The sequence below is a fragment of the Taudactylus pleione genome, unplaced genomic scaffold (assembly GCF_031769625.1).
Source record: "Taudactylus pleione unplaced genomic scaffold, aTauple2 ptg000044l, whole genome shotgun sequence".
Taxonomy (NCBI): domain Eukaryota; kingdom Metazoa; phylum Chordata; class Amphibia; order Anura; family Myobatrachidae; genus Taudactylus; species Taudactylus pleione.
In genome coordinates, this window is record NW_028284446.1 from 6,130,964 (window position 1) to 6,151,899 (window position 20,936).

General features: G+C 45.0%; 1 protein-coding gene across 3 annotated transcripts in view; it reads left to right on the forward strand.

Annotated features, from left to right (window-relative positions):
* Positions 1–20,884, forward strand: part of LOC148537765 (uncharacterized) — a 56,603-nt gene extending 35,719 nt beyond the window's left edge. For 2 of the 3 annotated variants that reach the window (XM_088460309.1, XM_088460308.1), the window contains exons 4-6: positions 1,754–2,245; positions 17,198–17,334; positions 19,421–20,884. In XM_088460309.1, the coding sequence (XP_088316435.1) occupies positions 1,754–2,245; positions 17,198–17,334; positions 19,421–19,535 (744 nt within the window). In that variant the 3' untranslated portion in view covers positions 19,536–20,884. The remainder of the gene's footprint in view (positions 1–1,753; positions 2,246–17,197; positions 17,335–19,420) is intronic. The other variant, XM_088460310.1, reaches the window with a different exon arrangement.
* The last annotated feature ends 52 nt before the right edge of the window (positions 20,885–20,936 follow it).

Genomic DNA, 20,936 nt, shown 5'->3' on the forward strand with positions numbered 1-20,936 from the left:
ACACACAGCCGCCGGCGCTGGCAGCTGTGTTTGCTTTAGCAGCTGATGAGAGTCTGACAGACTCATCGGCTGCTGCTCCCACTGCCAGAGCCGGACATCTTCCGGCTCCCGCAGTGGGTAATGGGAGTGACGTCATGACGTGACGTCACTCCCATAATGCAAAGCGGCGGACGGAGGAGCTGATATCGGCGGCGGGACCAGGAGCGGGTTTCAGGTAAGTGTTTTTTTTTATTTTATTTTATTACGTCTCTACTGGGTGGTTGGGCGGGGAGGTGGATTACTGCTGGGGGCACTGCAAGGAGGGATTACTACTGGGGGCACCACAAGGGGGGCTACTACTGGGAGCACTACAGGGGTGGCTACTACTGGGGGCACTACAAGGGGGGGAATACTACTGGGGGCACTACAGGGTGGGATTACTACTGGGGCAACTACAGGGGGGGAATACTACTGGGGGCACTACAGGGAGGGAATACTACTGGGGGCACTACAGAGGGGGGGAAACACTACAGGGAGCACTACAAGGGGGGGGATTACTACTGGGGCACAAGAGGGGGGACTACTACTAGGGTCACTACAAGGGGGGGGCACTATATAAAGGGCACTGCATAGGGGGTACCACTACTTGGGGCACTGCATGGGGGGGGGAGTACTACTGGGGCACAAGGGGCACTGCACAGGGGGGACCACTACCGGGACCACTGTAAAAGGGGCACTGCATAGGGGGGCGCCAAAAAATGTACTTGCTTACCTAAAATTTTGGGCTAGGGCCGGCCCTGGCGACATCCTCAAACTGTTGCACAGAGCATTTGTACTGGGGTAATTGGAAAAACAGGAATGTGTAGCCTCTTTATACACAAGCAGGACACTTTGGTAAATTTTGACATCATGAAATGCCCTGCACATCTAATCTTTAATATCTTGTTTATGCTAGAAGTATGATTGTTCTGTTATTAACAATCTTTATTTATTGGTTACAACCTTCCGCAAGACTAATACTGGGTACTCAACATATGATGGTGTGACCCAGCGTCAGAACATTGCGATGTAATGATACATAGTGCACACTGTACACAGGGGCGCCGAGAGGGGGGGGGGAGCGGGTACAGATTGCCCGGGCCCGGGCTTCCTGAGGGGCCCGGTGAGAGCCCGGGTCCGGCGCCACTCCCCCCCCCCCCCCTCACAGCAGCCCAGCACACAGCGTGTGCTGAGCTGCAGTTGGAGACTGCTCGTGGCTGCTGAGCAGCAGCCACAGCAGTCTCCTATGCCTGTGCGGGGGAGCGATCACACTGATCGCACCCCCCCTGGCTTTGCGCCGGGCTGAGGGGGCTCAGAGCGCCACCCCTCCCCAGCGCGCAGCACCGCTTTGCGGCACTGCACATCTTTTTTTTTTTTTCTCGGCAAGGGGGCGTGGCCACGCCTCCCGCGATTAGACCACGCCCCCTGTTACCAGGGCCCGCCACGCTCTTGGCGGGCCTGACCGCACACACTGCATGATCCAGCATACAACGGTGCAATGTATCGTTACACGGAATAGCATTGCGTTGTTCTTTGCATTGTCACATCTGATGTGCAGAACAGCAGACAGGATGATGCACTGAATGATTACTGTGAGTGACGGATCGGGTGTACACACTATATTATATGTACAATATATCATATGATTCATCGTATAGTTTGTACCCAGCTTTAGAAGCTTTAAAGTAATTGAAAGTATAATGACACATGCTATACCAGTGTCTTATCTTTTCAGAGAAATCATTTCAGATATCCCCGTAGAGAGGACATCAAACCTGCACCGGAACAACATATCCTGGAGCGTCCTACTGTTCAGAGAATAGTAGTTGATCTCCGGCCAATCCTAAGTCAGGTTACTGATGAATGTGAGGTGGACATCTCAGATACAAATAACCAAAGCAGTACAGCTTCTACTTCAGAACTGTCACAGCAACAAATTAAAAGAAAAGATGAAAGTGTTAAAGCACAATCTCCTCCACCAAGGAATACTGGGGCAATCAGATTGTCTCTCCCTTCTATATCAAACTCTAAAACCCTTCATGAGCAATACAGACCTGTGGAAATAGCAAAAAGGAGAGCAAGTATGGCGGCAGTGACCGATGAAGGCACACTTACCTGTAATATAGAGCACAAATCCAGTGACTCTCCTCTGGTTGCCTTCCCCAAAGTCATACTGAAACAAGTACCCCCGCAAATTAACTTGAAAGAGCAAAGGCCATTACAAAATGTAAGTATAACTTCTGGTAAGTTATTTAACCAGCATTAGGCTTTACCAGTCAGGGCTGGTAGCACTATAGCAGGGAGACATGCTATATGGGAGACCCCTCTATAGTGCCAGCCAGTCCCTAGGCTAGTCAGCATGAGGCTGGAGTCCTCATGGATTAATTTAGAACCCGCATAAAAAATTATTTGGGCTCCCCTATAGGACCAGCTTATTGCACTAGGGTTATTCACCACACACCTTGGGTGGTGGGTGTAGGGTTAATAAATAGTGTATAAAGATAAATATTAATATTGCACTTTACTGGTGCACTACAGGTCCCAGCTTGCCCTTTAATTTGCAATGTTAATAACTGGAACCCTCAGCGAACCTGTAAAAAAAAAAATTTGAAAACAAAAGTCAGTACTCCCACTTCCTCACAGTCACACACCCTCATTCACCAGTTTGTCATTACTTATATCAAAAGGTAAAGTGTCCTCTTCATTCCATGTAGGCATCCCAAAATCTTGTACAAAAGAAAACCCAAAACAAATAGATGATGCACTACTATAGCCAACAAGAGCCCAGTGAGAATGAGAGTTTAATACCGGCCGCAACCAATTGGAAAGCTCTAATTAGAAATAGTCATTCTCTTTGTCCCCATGAATTTTCAACTGCCAGCAATCCCCAGCCATAATTAATTTTTTAATTAAACTAATAGAGAGAGGCTGCACAGATCCTAGTGAATTGTGCAACGCTTTACACAAAATACCTCGCAGATGCAACCTATGTATTAGGTGTTCTTCGCAGCAGATTTGCTTAGTAAATCTGGTGATTTATATACTTTTAATGGGGAGAAATTGGGACAGTGATTTCTGTTGTAAAATGTGGAGCATCAGAGGCTTTGAAAAAACGATATTTAGTAAATATACATACATACAATATAATGCAATTTTTTTGTCCAAGGCGAACATTTGTATCTCTGCAAATGTGAAAAAAGTGAACGTACAACTCACTGCACTGCTCCCAATAGTGGAGATGACTAATTAGGGTGCGAAGTGAAGGAGAGGACACCGCTAGGTCTGTGAGTTACTGAATGGCACACTCACCAACTCGGCTCAACAGAACACCAACGGCATTGGTCATTTTGCTGACAAGCACATAGATGACATCCCACGTTATGTCTCTGGCCATACCTGGTGCAGTGTGATATGACTGTCATGTTCCGCTCCTCTGGATTAAATTACCTTGCTCATGTGGCATCCTGGCGTGTCCTCTGTGCATGCCATGTCTCCTGGATATCCCTGTGTATGTAATTCCCTGCATTGCCTCTGGTTTTAATTAGACTGTATGACTAGGCCCAACAGTATGAGTGCAGCCATCTTGACTCTGGTCATGTGATCATTCCTACACCAATCTAGTTCATGCAGCTCTCCACATGATCTTTGCCCCCTATCCACTCCCAGGACAGCCTATTTAAATCCTTCCAGGTCACCTGCACATTGCCAGATCAACAAGTCACATTCCTGACTCCCTGGTCCTTTGTCATTTTATTCCTAGGTGTCAGCTCTACTGTTACCTTCATTACTCCAAGCTGCAATCTTCCTAGTTACACCTGTGTTCCTACTAGCTAGGATTACATTCCACAGATCTGTTTTGGTGTCTGCATTATAGAGCTTTAGTGAGTCTACAAATTGTGCTACCTGAGGAGCTAGCTAATCACTGAAGGGCGGTACACACTAGACGATGTATAGTGTGGGCCAACCTCATTAGCGATGGGACCCGGTGGGATGTCAGCATTGACAAGTGTGTAATAACTTGCCGATGCCGGGAGCAATGCTGCTGCAACAGCGGGGGCCTTGCTGTATTCGATAGCATGGCCCCCGCTGACGATATCACCAGTCAGACTTCCATGCGTGTTGACGACGCGTGAGAGCGCACATCGTTAGTAACATAGCGGGTACACACTGCCCGATGTGGACGACATATTGCCTAGTCTGTACCTGGCATAAACCTGCTGCCTATTAAATTTGCAGAAGACTCGCAGCCTGGTTAATCCTGTTTCCAGTTCTGACCTGCTTTGCAGCCAGTGCCGGTTTAACAATGGGGTGGGTGGAGCTGCAGCTCCAGGCCCTCCCATTAAAATAGGCCCACAGGCTCCAGTCACTGCAGTGCAAACAGGAAAAAAACTTTTCTCCTGTCACTGCCAACAGCATTCCAATGCAAATGCAAAGCCCTGTTAATCATCACCCCAACTAATAAAGATAACAACCAGAATAAATTGAATAGAATCAGTTATATTCACAAAAGCAACATGTCATTTAAAACTTAGGGGCATATTCAATTAGGTGCGAAAAGTCCCGTACTTTTCGCATGCTGGACTTTTTTTTCCGACATCGCTGGTTTTCCAAGCGAAAAAGTATCGCGCTCATCCCCACTTATCCCTGTATTCATTTAGAAATCGGCGAAAACGGGACACCAGCAAATTCGGACCTGGCGAAAAGTTCTGCCAGATTTGGGGAAATCAGCCTGACACCCCCCAAAAGATGCACTGACATTGGGGATCACTATAGATACCCCCAAATAGGCCTGCTGAAGGTATTTGGGGTACTTAAATGCTGTCAATAGCTGCTAATTAGCGTCTTTGCAGAAGTGATGAAGAATAGCATTTAGCAGTATTTTTTGCTGAAAATAAGTAGTCCCAGCAAATTTGGGGTACACGAAAATGGGTGCTAGCATATTTTAAAGTTCCTAAAGTGAAGTATAAAAAAACGTAAAAATCAACGTGCCGCAAGCACCTGCAAACTTAAAAACACCTGGGGCATACTTGGGGACCCCTCTGGAGTCTATTTCGCTAGTGTTTAAGTTTGTCCCCCCAACTTTGGTAATTTTTGTCCCAAAAATGAAAGTGCTTTTTTGGGGTGTTCTTAATTATTTTTTAAACTTTTTTTTTTAGACAGTTTACCTTTGGAGGACTGTCCCAAGGGTACTGGGTAGTTTCCGTATGGTACGTTTGCACCCCAAAATCCCAACTCTGCACTTTTTTGCGACACCTATTCATAGGCGAAATTTTTTTGCCTATTCCAATGCATTGACTTTCCGCACCGGCGAAAAGTAATTGGTATTGAAAACGGGGATAAGTTTTCGCCCCGCGAAATGACGTCACCGCCGATACTTTTCCGCAGAAGCTGGCTTTTCGCACCCACCTAATTGAATATGCCCCTTAGTTTATATTTTAAAAAAAGCCCACGGGTCTCGCATCAACATTATCGTAGCAAATGTTCACAATAGGTCACATAGGACTTAATATATTTCCTAAGAGATGTAAAGTCTGTGTGCTTTATATGGTTGTATACACAAATAATCAAATTGAGTATCAACAGAACTCTGTGTAAAAATCAAGGAATTTAGAAAAGCCCAGGGAGGGAGCTGTGGCACACCACTTCTACTTTCCATTGTCTGAGTGCATAGAACAAGGCATGAAAGAGTAGTGAACACTGACCACGGGGAAACAACAGATAAGCGCTTCTGCTGTCCCTACTCACATACACGTCTCTCCTCTGTTACCTGGTAGGCATTGCAGGGGACAGCGTTGGTCATAGAACACAGTTATAGAGCACAAAATCAAACAAAGGCTTAATTGAATAAGTAATAAAGATAATTTAATGGTACATGACTGGATAAGCAAGAGAAAATAAAAGAATAGAGGGCCTGATTCAGACCCACTCACAATCGCTTGAGTGCTCATGAGCGGGTCGATGGTGTGTTCTGCACACGCGCTGCGGCCACACTGCACGTGCGCAAGCCCTGGAGCGAGAGAAAAATTCTCTCGCTCCGTGGCTCACTACAAAAGGGGCGGCTGTCGATGTTGATCGATAGCTCGCCCCATTTTGTAGGCGGGGCGGGGGGGTGGCTTCAGCCCTATTAGAGCCAGAAGCTCTCTGGGGCTTGCGGCCACGAGACCCTACCACAAGTGTCTCGTCGCAAGCCCCGATGGTCGCGATGGTCTTGACCATCGCAACCATCATCCTGGCCGTTCGCAATAGCTGTGGGTGGTCACCCACAGCTATGCGAGCAGCTAGGAGGCCGCACAAAATAAAAAACACCCTGATTCAGAGCATCCATCTCTGAATCAGGCCCAGAGTGTAAAGCTAAAAACGACCAATTAATTAGAAGCGACAAAAAATAATGCCCAGACAAAACAGAAAATAAACAAAAAATGGCAATAAATTACATACAAACAGTTGAAATGAACATAAATATGATAAATATAATAAATTAAAATAAATGCAAACCACTTGATAACAATTGCGTGGTTAAAATGAACCTGTATATCCCTAATACTCGGATTAGCACTATTCAGGGCACTATTGCCAGTTTGTATCAGTTTTATGCAACACTGTTGCCAGTTACCTTTCTATATGCTGGTGTTTCCTATATTGAGAAGAAAAACCTAACTAGTGGTGTTTATTTCTGAGGATTTTTTCTGCACAATTTGAACTGTTATTTAACCAGAGAGTTCTACAGCATGTGCTCACTACAGATACCTGTTTTATATACGAATATCCCTCTGTGACTGAATATTACTATACACAGTGAAAATTCAATCAGTTCCCTAGATGATTGGGAGTATTAAGCAGTAACTGGAGGGCTAATTCCCCTACAACACTAACTGGCAACAGTGTTGCATAAAACTGATACAAACTGCCATTTTTTGTTTATTTTCTGTTTTGTCTGGGTATTATTTTTATTGCTTCTAATTAATTGGTCTTTTTTAGCTCTACACTTTATTTTCTTTTCTCTTGCTGATCCAGTGATGTACCATTAAATTACCTTGATTACTTACTTATTTAAGTTTGATATTTATTACTTATTCAATTAAGCCTTTATGTGATTTTGTGCTCCATAACTGTGTTCTATATACAGTATCTATATGTTAAGAGGGTCAGCTCCTCTATTGGTAGCAGCAATCATTTAGGGTCTTCTAATTAAATACTTACTCCTTTTTGTATTGGTATAGCGCCCCTCTGTACATTTCTTTTTGTGACAGCATTGGTTAGGCTGGGATGAGAGGGCGCTATAGAGAAAAAGTCAGTAAAGATACCTCTGGTCATAAGAAGTCAGGAGTGTGCCTGCGGGTGGTGTATCAGCTGGGCTGCTAAGGACAGGCAACCCTTTGGGTGGAAGCGTGTTTCGCCTCAGTGGCTTGGTCAGGGCCGGATTAAAGGGGGGGGCGACAGGGGCGATCGTCCCTGGACCCCCACACCTGAAGGGCCCCCACACCCAGCCATCGGGGTTAAAGTGAACCGGAGGAGACGGAACCAGTTCCGCCTCCTCCGAACACCTAACCCCCTTCACCGCAGGGAGGCACCATTAGCCAGGCGCCCGATGAGACTGTATCCAGCGGGCGCCCGGCTCCCTCCCGGTAGCGGCAGCCAGAACCGGAGGCTAGAGCTCACTCGTGAGCTCCGGCTCTCGGCTCATGCAGTGCACTATGGGAGAGACGTCATGCGTCTCCCATAGTGCAGAGGAGCAGCCGGGCGGACCAGAAGGCAGCGGGAGCCGGCCTTAAGGTAAGTATGACTTTTTTTTCTTTTTAGCGAAAGTGGCTTTTCCACTGAGGGCATTGCTCGGGGGGGGGCATTACTACAGGGGGCATTACTGGGGGGGCATTACTCGGCATTGCTACAAGGGGCATTACTCAGGAAGGGGCATTGCAGGGGGCATTACTATTGGGGGCACCATTTCTGGAGGCATTACTATTGGGGACTACTTGAAGGTAGGGCATTACTACTGGGGCACTAGTACAGAGGGAGCATTACTATTAGGGGCACTAATACAGGGGCATACAGAGGGTACTACTACAGGGGGCATTACTACTGGTGCCACTACCACAGGGGGCATTACTACTGAGGGCATTACTATTGGGGACACTGCATAAGGGGCAACACTCCTGGGGGCACTACTACTGGGTGCACTGCATACGGGGCACTACCACAGTGGGCACTGACACTACTGGGGTCCCCCTTGTGCATACCCCCAGTTCGTCACATTTAATAGGGGCCCCCACAGACCTTAATCCGGCCCTGGGCTTGGTCACCTAATTGCCATCAGGTTTACCCTCCTCCGGCTCCCTCTTTCAGTAAGAGCTAAACCAATCCTCTTGTCCTCTCAGTGATAGACAAGTCTCTTAACCAATGGAATCACGAGATCTAATAAACCAATCATCAGTGTGTCTAGATCACGGGGGGTGAGCAACTGTGATAGCTCTTTCATCTGCAACTGAATCACCCCCCCATGTTCTTAAAGTATACAATCTATGGATAATGATCTGTATTGGATATTGTTCTAATATATATGTATCAAAAGCATTTTTTCATTCACTGTATCATGTACCTATACTGTAGATGGCATACCATGATCTATAGATAATTTCCATATTTCATAATGGATCATATTCTGGTAAAGCAGGACACATGTGTATTTGCTAGAATTCTGCAGTGATATAGAAAATGTTGATGGAAAATGTGCAAACCAAAAAACTATATATATTTATACTTTTTTTTATATACTATGGGCCTGATTCAGTAAGGATCGCTATTGCGATCGCAATAGCGATTACGCACACACAGTCTCACTGCGAAGATATGCTAATGATTGCAATCGCAATGCTGTCGCAGCCTAACATAAGGATGCCCACCCACTTTACCTTATGCACATCCGTAATACTTCGCAAGTCTGCGAAACCATCGGTAACATCGAGTACAGGCACAGCCTCACGCACACTTGCACAAGGTCAGACCTTACTCAGAAATTGCTAACCACGTCACACACAGTGAAAGCCCACGTTGAGTATGGCATCGTAATGGCTCATTTATGCACGCCCCTGTAATGGCATTCAAATGCACTGCCACACCAGTGTTTTGCCGACTACTACCTCCAAACGGTACTTCCTGTCAATCACTCTGCGATAGGTCTGTGCAGTCACTGCGATTGCAGTCTTGATCGCAGTGGAATGTTCACTCACACGCACTGAGATGCATACTCATGCACAGAACGCTACAATCGGCCAATTGCGTGTTATATACATATACATACACACACACACTACACAGGTTCTCAAACCGTGTCCTCAGGACCCCAAACAGTGCATGTTTTCCAAGTCTCCTCCCAGAATCACAAGTGAAATAATTAGTTGCACCTGTGGAACTTTTAAAATGTGTCAGTAAGTAATTAATACACCTGTGCACCTGCTAGGTGACCTGGAAAACGGGAACTATGTGGGGTCCTGAGAACCGAGTTTGAGAACCTCTTGTGTGCTATATTTATTTATATATATTTTTGTTTTGTTTTTATGGATCAACAGTACCCCTGACCTTGCAACTAGCAGAGCTGCATGGGACACCATGGTTCCCAAATAGCTGGTATTGGTAATGGGCTTTACATCTTATGCTGGGTACATACTGAAATGACAAATCGGTCAGTAGACAAATCCACCATCCGAGTGGCCAATTTGTATGCTGTACACACTTACCAATTGGCCGCTCGATATGTCTGGGCTGAAATCAGAACGGGACACGCATTTAAATTTGCCCATCCAGTTGTGATGTCAGTGTCGGCCGTCCCTGCAGCCAGTGTATGGGCAGTCAGTGGGTCGCCTATACGTACAGCCAGATATACCAATATAACTGCTAGATATAGCGGCATTGACTGTGCTGCAGGGCCGACCTTGGTATTGACATTGTTCACAGGCATATCAGGTGTACACACCTGCTGATGCACTTGCGATATATCGTTCATCGATCAAATTAACTATACATTGACAGGTGTGTACCCAGCTTAAGGCAACATGGCTTAAGTTATATTTACTACAAGGATGGACAAATGTATTCAAAAGCTAGACAATTTTGAATTTACAACAAACTTTTGTAGGGTGAGAAGCTATGCACCACACATACTGCAACGTTCTCTGCATTATCTGGTGATCGCTGTGATGGTCTCCGTATTACATGGCAATCACTGTGATGTTCTCTGTAGTATATGGCAGTCACTCTGATGCTCTCTATATTATACGGTGGTCACTGCCATGGTCCCTGTAGATGTGTCAGTCACTGCCATGCTCTCTGCAATATATGTTGGTCACTGCTAAGCTCTGTGATGGGTGAGGTAGTGTTATACAGTCAGCAATACTTAGCCATTGAGTTTTCAGACAGTAGAACCTGCATGCTCCATTGAAAAGTGCAGATACCTCAGAACCACAGAATAAATGCAGCAGGTGCTGGCATCTTAATGTTATGACACGTGCATGTGGCTTGCAGGGTGCTTGGAATGATACCCTGCAGCCACTAGCGTTACTACAGAGCTGCCTCAGCGTCAAAGTAACCCCACCATGACATCATGGGTGTAGGGGGTGGGCCAGCACAGGGTACAGTGCCACCTTGTTATGGTACTGCCCAGTGGCGTAACTACTGCCCCTGCAACCCCCGCGGTGGCTTGGAGGCGCTGGGTAGCTTGGGGGGCGACGGGGGCAGTAGTTACGCCACTCAGTGGCGGAACTCCCGTAACTACGGAGGGGACAGGGGGTGCGGTCGCACCCCCTGCACCCTCCATCTGCCGGGTGCCTGCTGAGTGTGTTACCAGCGGGCACCCGGCTCCTATCCAAACCCTCTGCGGCAGCCGGAGGATAGAGCTCCCTCCGTCTTCCGGGTCCCGCAGGGCACTATGGGAGTGACGTCATGATGTCACTCCCATAGTGCCGAGGAGCGGACACCAGGGTATGGACGGCGGCAGCACTGGAGCGGGGATAAAGGTAAGTGTTTTTTGTTTGTTTTTTTTGCATGTGTTTGTGTGCGCGCGGGGGGGGGGAGCAACTACAGAGCACTAACTACTGGGGGCAACTACAGGGGACAACTACTGGGGGCTAACTACAGGGGGCAACTACTGGGGGCTCACTACTGGGGGCAACTACTGGAAGGGGCACAACTACAAGGGGCACTGCATATGGGCACAATTACAGGGGGCCCTGCATAATGGGCACTACTACAGGGGGCATTGCATAAGAGGCACTAGTATAGGGGGCATTGCATATGGGGCACAACTACAGGGGACACTACTTTAATGGGCACAACTAAAGGGGGCCCTGCATAATGGGCACTACTACAGGGACCATTGCATAAGGGGCACTAGTATAGGGGGCATTGAATTTTGGGGCACAACTACAGGGGGCACTATATAAGGGGCACTAACTTGATACACACGGTTTACAGGTTATAAACTATGTTCCCAATAATCTGGTTCTACACTGACATAAAAAAACTGTGCAGGGGGGGTAAGGTGCGCTCTTCCTGCTAGTAGTGGTGATGGTGATGATTTGTGTGTGTTTATGAGTGGTATTAATTAGAATGTTTCTTCTGGTGGTGGTGGTGGTGTTTTGGGAGTGAGGAGGGTGTGATTGGGTATGGAGTGTAGTTTGGAGTAATGTGAAAAGGGGAATGGAATAGGATCAAAATGAGGCCAGCAAGACACAGTAATTTGGGGCAAAATCTTTTATACCTCTTTTCCACCAAAAACCCAGGTCCGACCTGGGTTTTTGGACATGGTTCCAACCCTGGTCAGACCCATTTACACTGCACCTTTGATCTGGGTTACTCCCAGGTCAGCCCTGTTCACACTGAACTCAGGTCTGCCCTGCTAAACCTGTGAGGTCATAAAAAGTGGGAGGTGACTGCTCCACAACCACCAATCCGCTCATTTTAGGCATGACCCAGGTCAGATAACCCGGGTTGCACCGTTTACACTGCACCATTACCTGGGTCCATCTTGGGTAGCTACCTGGGTTGGATTGCAGGTCACTTGACCCAGGTTATTTTTCAGGGACCCTTTTACACTGAGCTGCGACCCGGGTAGACCCAGCAAAAACCCAGGTTTTTGCTCTGGTGTAAAAGGGGTATTATTGAGTAGTCACAATGCTGCTCTGTTAAGATCCCGGGCAGGTGGACCCTTTCAGGGGACTCCTTCCTGTGCGGTTCAGTGACCCTGCACACACCTGCACCGCATTACCATTCAACAAGTCCCTACACACCTGCACCGCATTACCTTTCACACACATCATTGGCCCATTATGATTACACTTATCACTCCAGCAAGTCCCTGCACACACCTGCACCGCATTACCTTTCAAACACACTATTGGCCTAATCTGATCACACTTATCACTCCAGCTAGTTCCTGCACACACCTGCACCGCATCATCATTCAGCAAGTCTCTGCACACACCTGCATCACATTACCTCTCAAACACACCATTGGCCCCATGAGTCACCTGATCATACCCCCACCCCCGGAAGTGCCCTACATAAGAACCTCAGAAGCATTGATACTCTCACACCTTACCCCCCTACCCCCATAAGAGTGCACCTTATACACACACACACACACACACACACCCCCCATACGTTTTCAGTGCGGGAAAGGTACTCCCACACAAAGGTGCAGCACCCCGAAACCACGACACACCGACCCCTGGTCAACGAGGGCGCAGTTCTACCGCCCATCTTCATAAAAACTGCAACCTGTCTTGAGCTGAGGTGACAGACTGGCAGGAGCAGAGAGGAGGGTTGGTGAAGTAGATCTGTCAGGGTGGGATGTAATGGGCATTACTGTTTGGCATAATGTGTATTTGGCATTACTGTGTGCACAATGTGCTATTAGGGGCATTACTGTGTGGCATAATGTGTTGTATGTGGCATTACTGTGTGGCATAATGTGTTGTATGTGGCATTACAATGTGGCATAATGTGAAATAGGGGCATTACAGCATGGCATAAATTTGTTATAAGGGTTTTACTGTATGTCATTATGTGTTATACATGGCATTATTGTGTGGCATGTGTAAGGGGCATTGCTGTGTGGCATGTGTTGTAAGGGGCGTTCCGGTGTGGCACACTGTTATAAGTGGCATTACTTAGTGTGTCATAATGTGTAAGGCACGTTGCTGTATCATGTAACCACACATCTTAAACGTCGTCTTTGGGTGTGTTTGATCTGGGGTGGGGGCACCTGATTCTTTTTTGGCTTGGGGGAGCAAAATTTATAGTTACGCCACTGGTACTGCCCACAAGCACTGACCCCCTCCATCACTAGTCACACCAATAGGCCCTTCATAAATTTCAGCTCCAGGCCCATGTGGACATTAATCTGGCACGGTTTGCAGCATTACTACTTCCAGCAATAACAGTCCCAACCTGGTTAATCCTGCTTCCAATGTTAATCTATTTGACAGCACTACAGCTTCCAGCAATACTTTGCTTATCATTCCAGCTCCATCTTTGCCTGATACTGCTGCAGTATAATCTACGTTCACCCTGTGAGGAGAATTCAGTTGTTCTGCTGGCGGCTTTTTTTTTTTTTTTTACGACACCTGACAGAGCAATTCAAATTGTTGCTCTGTCAGGGCACGATAGCCACCGGCACCGGCATTTCTGCACGCACGCAGGAGTGCGCGAGCAGAAATGTGTCTGAAACACCCTGGTTAGGGCGCACTAACCACAGATAGCGCGCCCTAACCAGGAACTAAGACTGGTTTAGCTGTTTTAGACGGCTAAACCTAGTCTTTTAGGCGGCAAAGAGGGCTATAATTAATGAGCGCTCAGAACAATTGAATAGCAAACTGTGCGCGCATTAATTATCACGCCCAAAAAAACAATTGAATCGCCCCCTATGATTCTTGTTTTGATGTTGAGCTCTCATATACCATTGTGCCTCATCTGCATACTATTTGGAGAAAGCTAGTTACTTTGTCTGTGTTTTCCTTTCATCAGTCCGGAAATCTCTGCACCAATCCACCTGCAGACTTTGGGTCCTGTGTGCAGTTTCCATTTCATATTCCTGCAAACTATCATCGCCTGCTAAGAGTGCAATTCCAAGATCCATCTACAGCGTGCTTCTATGCTATTACACCTGGCTTCAGCAGTGTCCCCTACGCTGCACACAGACTCCAGTTCTCCCCTCCACCTGTAGAGGGCACATGCTGTAGTGTATGTTAGCCAGTCCCAGCCTGACATCTATTGAGCCTACTGTTCCCAGTCCGATCCAGTGTGCATTAGCCAGTCCCAGCATCAATTGTTTCTACCGGTCTCAGTCTGGTCCAGTGTGTATTAGCCGGTCCCAGCCCAGCATCCATTGAGTCTACTAGTCCCAGTCCAGTTCAGTCTGTGTTAGCCGGTCCAAGCCCGGCATCCCTTGTGTCTACCGTTCCCAGTCCAGTCCAGTGTGCCTTAGCCAGTCCCAGCATGGCATCCATTGAGCCTACCAGTCCCGGTCCGGTATCCAGTGTGCGTTAGCTGGTCCCAGCCCAGCATCTAGTATATCATTTCCAGTCGAGTCATCTCCCAGTTCCAGTCCAGTTATCTTCAGGTTCCAGCCCAGTCATGCTAATAAAGAACTTCAGTCTTGTTTACAGTTAAGCACCACTTACACAGTCGTCACTCATATCGGTCTCATCTATACAGCCGGTGGTTCAAGTTCCTGTGCCCACAAATGAAACAGATTCCTTACAGACTGGCAGTTATGCTGCAAAGGGAAATCAGGCAAGCAGACATTGATCTTCCATGCAGTATTCCAACCCCTAAAAAGTCAACAGATATGTTTGTATTACAAATGACAGTTACAAGTCGCGGTCACGACTTGTCTCCTTCAAGCAGATTACCCAGTCAGGACGGGGTTACTCCAGTTTCTTCTGTTGGTAGGAGATCGGCACGCCTCAGGAAGTGATGCATCATCCTCAGTGCAGCTTGATTGGTCCGTCCTCCTATTTGTTCACACTGGACTTTTGCCGCCTCGCTGACTATAGCGTTCCTGTGGGTTCTCTAGGCTCAGCAGCACGAGCAGTATCCTGTCGGCTCTGCTGGAAGGATCTCAGTCTCCTTGGTTTTGTCTCCCAGCTGTCTTCGGCTCTTGTGGCCTCCACTACGGCTCCCTAGCTGCACCATCAACTACCGTGCTGTGCTCTGGCTTCGTTATTCCATCTGCGGCTTCCTAGCTGTACTGGCAGTGACGGCACTACAAGCCAAAGCAGCATTCTCGGCAGGTCAGTGGATGCTAATTTGTACACAAACATGTACTCAAATTTATGTATTGTCAATTAGGACTTTGGATGCTAATTTGTACCAACCTGTACTCAAACCTATGCATTTTCCGTCAGGACTGTGGATGCTAATTTGTACACAAACCTGTATACAAACTTTTTTCAAACCTATGTATTGTCAGTCAGGGCTTTGGGACACTAATTTGTACACAAACCTGTACTCAAACTTACGTACTGTCTGTCAGGACTTTGGACGCTAATTTGTACACTAACTTGTACATAAACTCGCACTCAAATCTGTGTACTATTTATCATGACATTGTATCTAGTTCAGAGCTCAAGCCACATCGGCTCTCCAAACCAAATCCATTGTCAAACTCTTCAGTACAGATTCTAAGCCACAACATCGGCTCTCAAAGCCAAATCAATTGTCTAACACTTCAGCATCGGCTCCAAGCAGCACCATCGGCTCTCAAATCCAACTTAAATATCTTCCTCTCCTCAGCACAGGTTCCAAGCCACAACAACGGCTCTCACTGCCAAATCAATAATTTGACTCTTCAGTCTGGACCTCAAACCGCCTTTTCTATTCATTTAACCATACCACAATTACTACCAACAGCATGTTGAACCAGCTTCTTGCCACATCGATAGTGTACCACTACCTATTCTGGATCTATTCTCATATCTACTATCCACGATTTAGTCTCCTTTCTAACTGTTGCTCTCACCATTGTATCCTTTTGCTCCTCCATGTGAATTGCTACTACCTTGAGCTATAAGTCCAGGCAGCAGCGTAAGTATCAGTGAACGTATCCCAGTCTAAGGGAACAACAGGCGGTTGTTATTGGCAGAAGCGGTCGCTAACCTGGTTCTAGACTTTTCACATGGAGTAGGCATTGGATAACATAACAATGACACACCACTGGCGTCACAAGGGGGTTGCGGACCACATCCGGGTGTCACAACAACAAAGTGCGGACTCCTCCTCCTCAGTAACAGAAGCCCGGGTTTTGCACTGCAGCATTATATGCCACACTCGGGTCCTGACACAGTGAGGGAGCCAGCACTGCAAACAGAGTGGTACCCGGGGGCAGTCCGCACCTCCGGAACCCACCACAGTGAATAAAAAAATGGGGGAAGGGGGGGGGGGGTTTGGCCCGCAAGGCCACACCTCCTGTGCGCACACAATATTTATTGCTAACCATTGTTTCTGTACAGATATAAAAAAAATTAAAGATGCTGCTTCCATAAGTATTCAAACCCTGTGTTGCACACAGATGTAAGATATTGCCCTAACAATTGGCTTTCACTTAGCCTCTACCTGTGACTCATTAAAAATATTCGACTGTTATGGATAAAAGACCTAATAATCAAATAACATTCGTCTTCATTTTCCAGCTTTCATGTTATGACCAAAGAGCATTGTAAGAAAATTAAAGATAAAGTTATAGATATACACAAGATGGAAGAATGCTACAAATGAATATCCAAGTGTTTGGATACCCCAGTGAGCACTGTATGACTTTGAACATGTACTTTAAGGGCAATCTGCGTAAATGTCATTCGTAATACAAAATAAACCTGTTGACTTTTTAGCGGGTATAATACTTTTGCAAGCCACTGTAGAAATAAACCACTACCAATCACATTAACATCTTACATCCAGTCATCTATCCAATCACACCCCACTGCATTAGAAATCTTCCAGCCATCTACAATAAATCGTGATATCAGCTTCAGGGGAGTCCACGTTCTTTATTGTTATGTAGTTATTAGTGCCGAGGACACAGACATTTTGATCTGATTGAGGGTATGGCCTTGCTCTTTCCATAGTACTGTTATAAATCAGAGTTATACTATGTGCGCATTACATGCTTTCTTCCTGTTCCTAGCGGGTAAACACATTATGGGTGGACGTGGAGAAACTCCAGCTTCCAATGTCTGAACTAGTGAAAGTAGTTAAGGAGAGAACAGACAGTGGACAGCACAATATCATCGCCCAAGTGCTATGCTCACTTCGAGAAAGACAGTAAGTATACATGTAATGTCAATTAAAAAAATAAGTTATACAATATGTAGGTTCAGTTACTCAATAATAAATGGATGGCAATAGATGGAGGCTGATTACAATATCTGTATTGTAATTATATAAGCAAATTAACAATCCTACTGTCCTACATTGCACATTCATTGCAAACGTTTTCTGGTCTATGAGATCAAATGTATTTACTTAAGATCTAATAACCACTGAGTAGATTGTAATGTGTGTCCCAATTCCATAATAAATAGTGTATGGAACTAGTTTTATGTGACAAATTAAATGGGCTGTTTGTATTACAATAGAATACAATGCTATACCACTGTTATATTGTTCAGTTATACTATTTTTCTATTAAAATCTCTATATAAATACAGCATGTAAGTATATTAACTAGATTTTTTTTTTTTTTTTTCCAGACAACCTATGTTGACTCTGCACACTGTCAAATTGCATCTTATATCGAGCAACTGGTTGGTAAATGCTAATAAATGCTGTCGAAAGATTGCCACAAAATTTGCAAGTCCGGAGGTACTGTAATACCCCTTTCAGACATCTCGAGAATCCCGGGAATTTGGCCTGCCTCAGCCAAATTCCCAGGTAGCCGAGTCTGTCTGAAAGGTACCTACCCGGGAACGTGCCCTTGCAATCGACCCTGCTTCTGTCTGAATGGTGCTACCCGGGAATTTACTACTCCCGGGCTACACCAAGCAGCTTTTACATTGACAGCGCATAGTGTCCTATAGGACGCTCTGCGCTGCTGCTCACCACCCCCTACGACGGTGGCTGTGGCGCTGACAACCGAGTCAGCGACCATGGCCGGGTCCTCACACCGGCGCTGGAGACCACCGGTGGTTCGCAGCCACAGCGTTTTTTGGTAATGGTTCCTATATAAGGAGGACCCTTACATTTGTGTTAGATTGAAAATATTTTGTCAAAGTTTTTTTTTTATTATTATTATTATTGCATATGGTGAACTTCACAAGGAAAGGTAGTGATAACATATGGACTTAAAAATAAAGTGTTAAAAAAATATATATATATTATATACACACACAATTATTTTTTAAAGACAAAAAACATTAATTGTAATGTGAATAGCACACCTGAAACATGAGCTTCAATTTTCGAACCAATACTTTAACAGGGGTGTACTGAGTATTGTACAGTGTACATGTTTGGGGCCTTATGAACATGTTCAACATTTTTCAGCATCCCTAGTTTCAGAGGAGTCATAGCTACATCTGGGACACTACTACTTCCTAAAAATGTGTAATTGATTCCTACACCAAAAACAAGGCAAAAAAAGGTCAAAGCCACTAACAAACAGTTTATTTGGTTGTGTCAGTGTCAGATAAAATGTCTGTCAGACTGACAGCCATACACTGCAAGATATTTCAGAGTTTGGCCACAATGATATCTGTGTATCTCCGCTGTGAAGGGACAGGGGAAATGTTGGTCAGCCAGCTGTGACCGTGATTACACTGCAAGTTGCAGCTGACCAATGATTGGATCAGTTGGAGGCATGTTGGAATATTTTTCATGCCCGACTATCCAATCATCACTGATCCATCGCGGCCATACACTATACAATTAAGGGCCTGATCCGCCGATAATTGCATAATGTATTCTCGGCTTTAAATTTATTTAGTTATCTAGAGTAAAGCTGAGCCCAAACACTGGCCGCTAGGGTTCTCTTTTGACAGCATTTACATATTATCATTAGCATTTACCAACCAGTTGCCCAATATATAAGCTGCAGAGTCAACAAAGGTGGTCTAAAAAAAAAAAAAAAGTTATCTTCATTAGTAAAATATGACACCACTTTAACTTGGAAATTCTGCATAATTTGATGCACCACATAATTAACCACATTAAAATTGTTCAGTTCCTTTTTGGTTCTATTTTTTTTATTGTCATTTTTCTGCTCGGCAAAAAAAAAAAAAAAAAAGTGTCACCCCTGGTATGAACACTTTTTTATTTTTTAAAGTTATTCTTAGTTTTATTTACACCATTTCAAATCTATCCTTGTTCTAGATCAACTATGTAATTTACGGTTTTGTGTTAAATGTCACAGAGAGAATGCCATTCGCCAAGATATTGGGGTGCTTAGAAGAATGTGTCAGGAGACCTCAAGGAAACCACCACATGTAGGTGATGGCGTCAGACTCACCTGGATGAAAAGAAGCTAAAGAACCATCATACAAAGACAAAGAGTGTACCGGTTATAGATTTAAGTTAAGACCAAGGGGTAGATATATCAAGCTTTTTAAAGAGTGGAGAAGTGAACAAGTTTCCCATAGCAACTGATCAGCCTCTAGCTAGCATTTATCAAATACATTCTAGAAAATGATCGGTAGAAGTGAATTGGTTGCTATGGGGAACTTCTCCACCTTTACTTTTTAGGAGGTTTAAAACATTCTCCCCCCCCCCCCCAACTCTGGCCAAAAAAGTCACATGCAAAGAATCATCAGCAGGTCTACTGTCTAGCAAGCTACTTGAACAAATACTTGCAAAAGTTTATTGAAAATCTGATTAAGGTTTGAAACACATGAGATATAGATCTATATATACAGCATGTAAATGCACACTGTCTATATGGATTTATAAGGATCTTTTTTAAAATATCCCTTTCAGGGAAAAAAAAAAAAAAAGGTTCCGTAATGTTTTTTAGTGGGGGAAAACTTTACATGTTCAACCATGTCACAGTGAAAACAATAAGTATTTATCTTAAAATCATTAATAAAGTTAACAAAATAAATATGGCCAAGTAGATCCATATAAAAACTTTAAATTATCAATATTACCATTGTATGGTAGCAAATGCTTAAATTAATGAACAAAAAAAGTTAAGTATGGAGAAATGTAACACCAAATATAGAAAATCCAGTTGGTGGAATTGGCTTGAAAATAGTTTGATTTTATATTTTTCTATTTAAATTTTGATATACCTTAAAATGATGCATGAAATATCACAGCGCACAAAAGTGAAAAAAAAAAAAAAAAAAATATGCAACAGCATTAAGTGGTAATAGAGTGCAAAAAAATTATGTTACTTTTTTCGTGCGTGCTTGTGTGTGATAAATCCATGGAGAAAATGTGGTTTCATCTGCAATCTAAAGTTGGCCACGCATCTAAAGATCATCATTCCAACCAGCTGAAATAAAAATCTGGCAATGTATGGGAGCAAATGACTTCCAAATGCCGTAAAATGTCTGAAAACTATCATTCAAACAAGTTGATCAACTCAAACATATTTCACCAACTTGTCTGAATGTCAGTTTGTTTTCCAGCCTTTGGGAGAAATCAGCCGAATGTTGTTTGCTTTCACACATTGCCAGATTTACATTCCAACCAGTCAACTAGCATGGGCTAGGATACAATTGTGTGTGTGTGTGTGGTGCTTAACGTTTTCTTGCCGAGACCCCACCACAAGCATCAGTGTTCCTTGGTTTGGGGGCAATTCCTAATTGAACGGAAAGAATATCTCAAAGTTGAGGACTTCAAAAAACAGGTTCTAGCACCAAACTTGTGCTATGATCCACAGGCTGCACACCTCTAGGATAAGTGATCTGTAGAATATACATATGTTT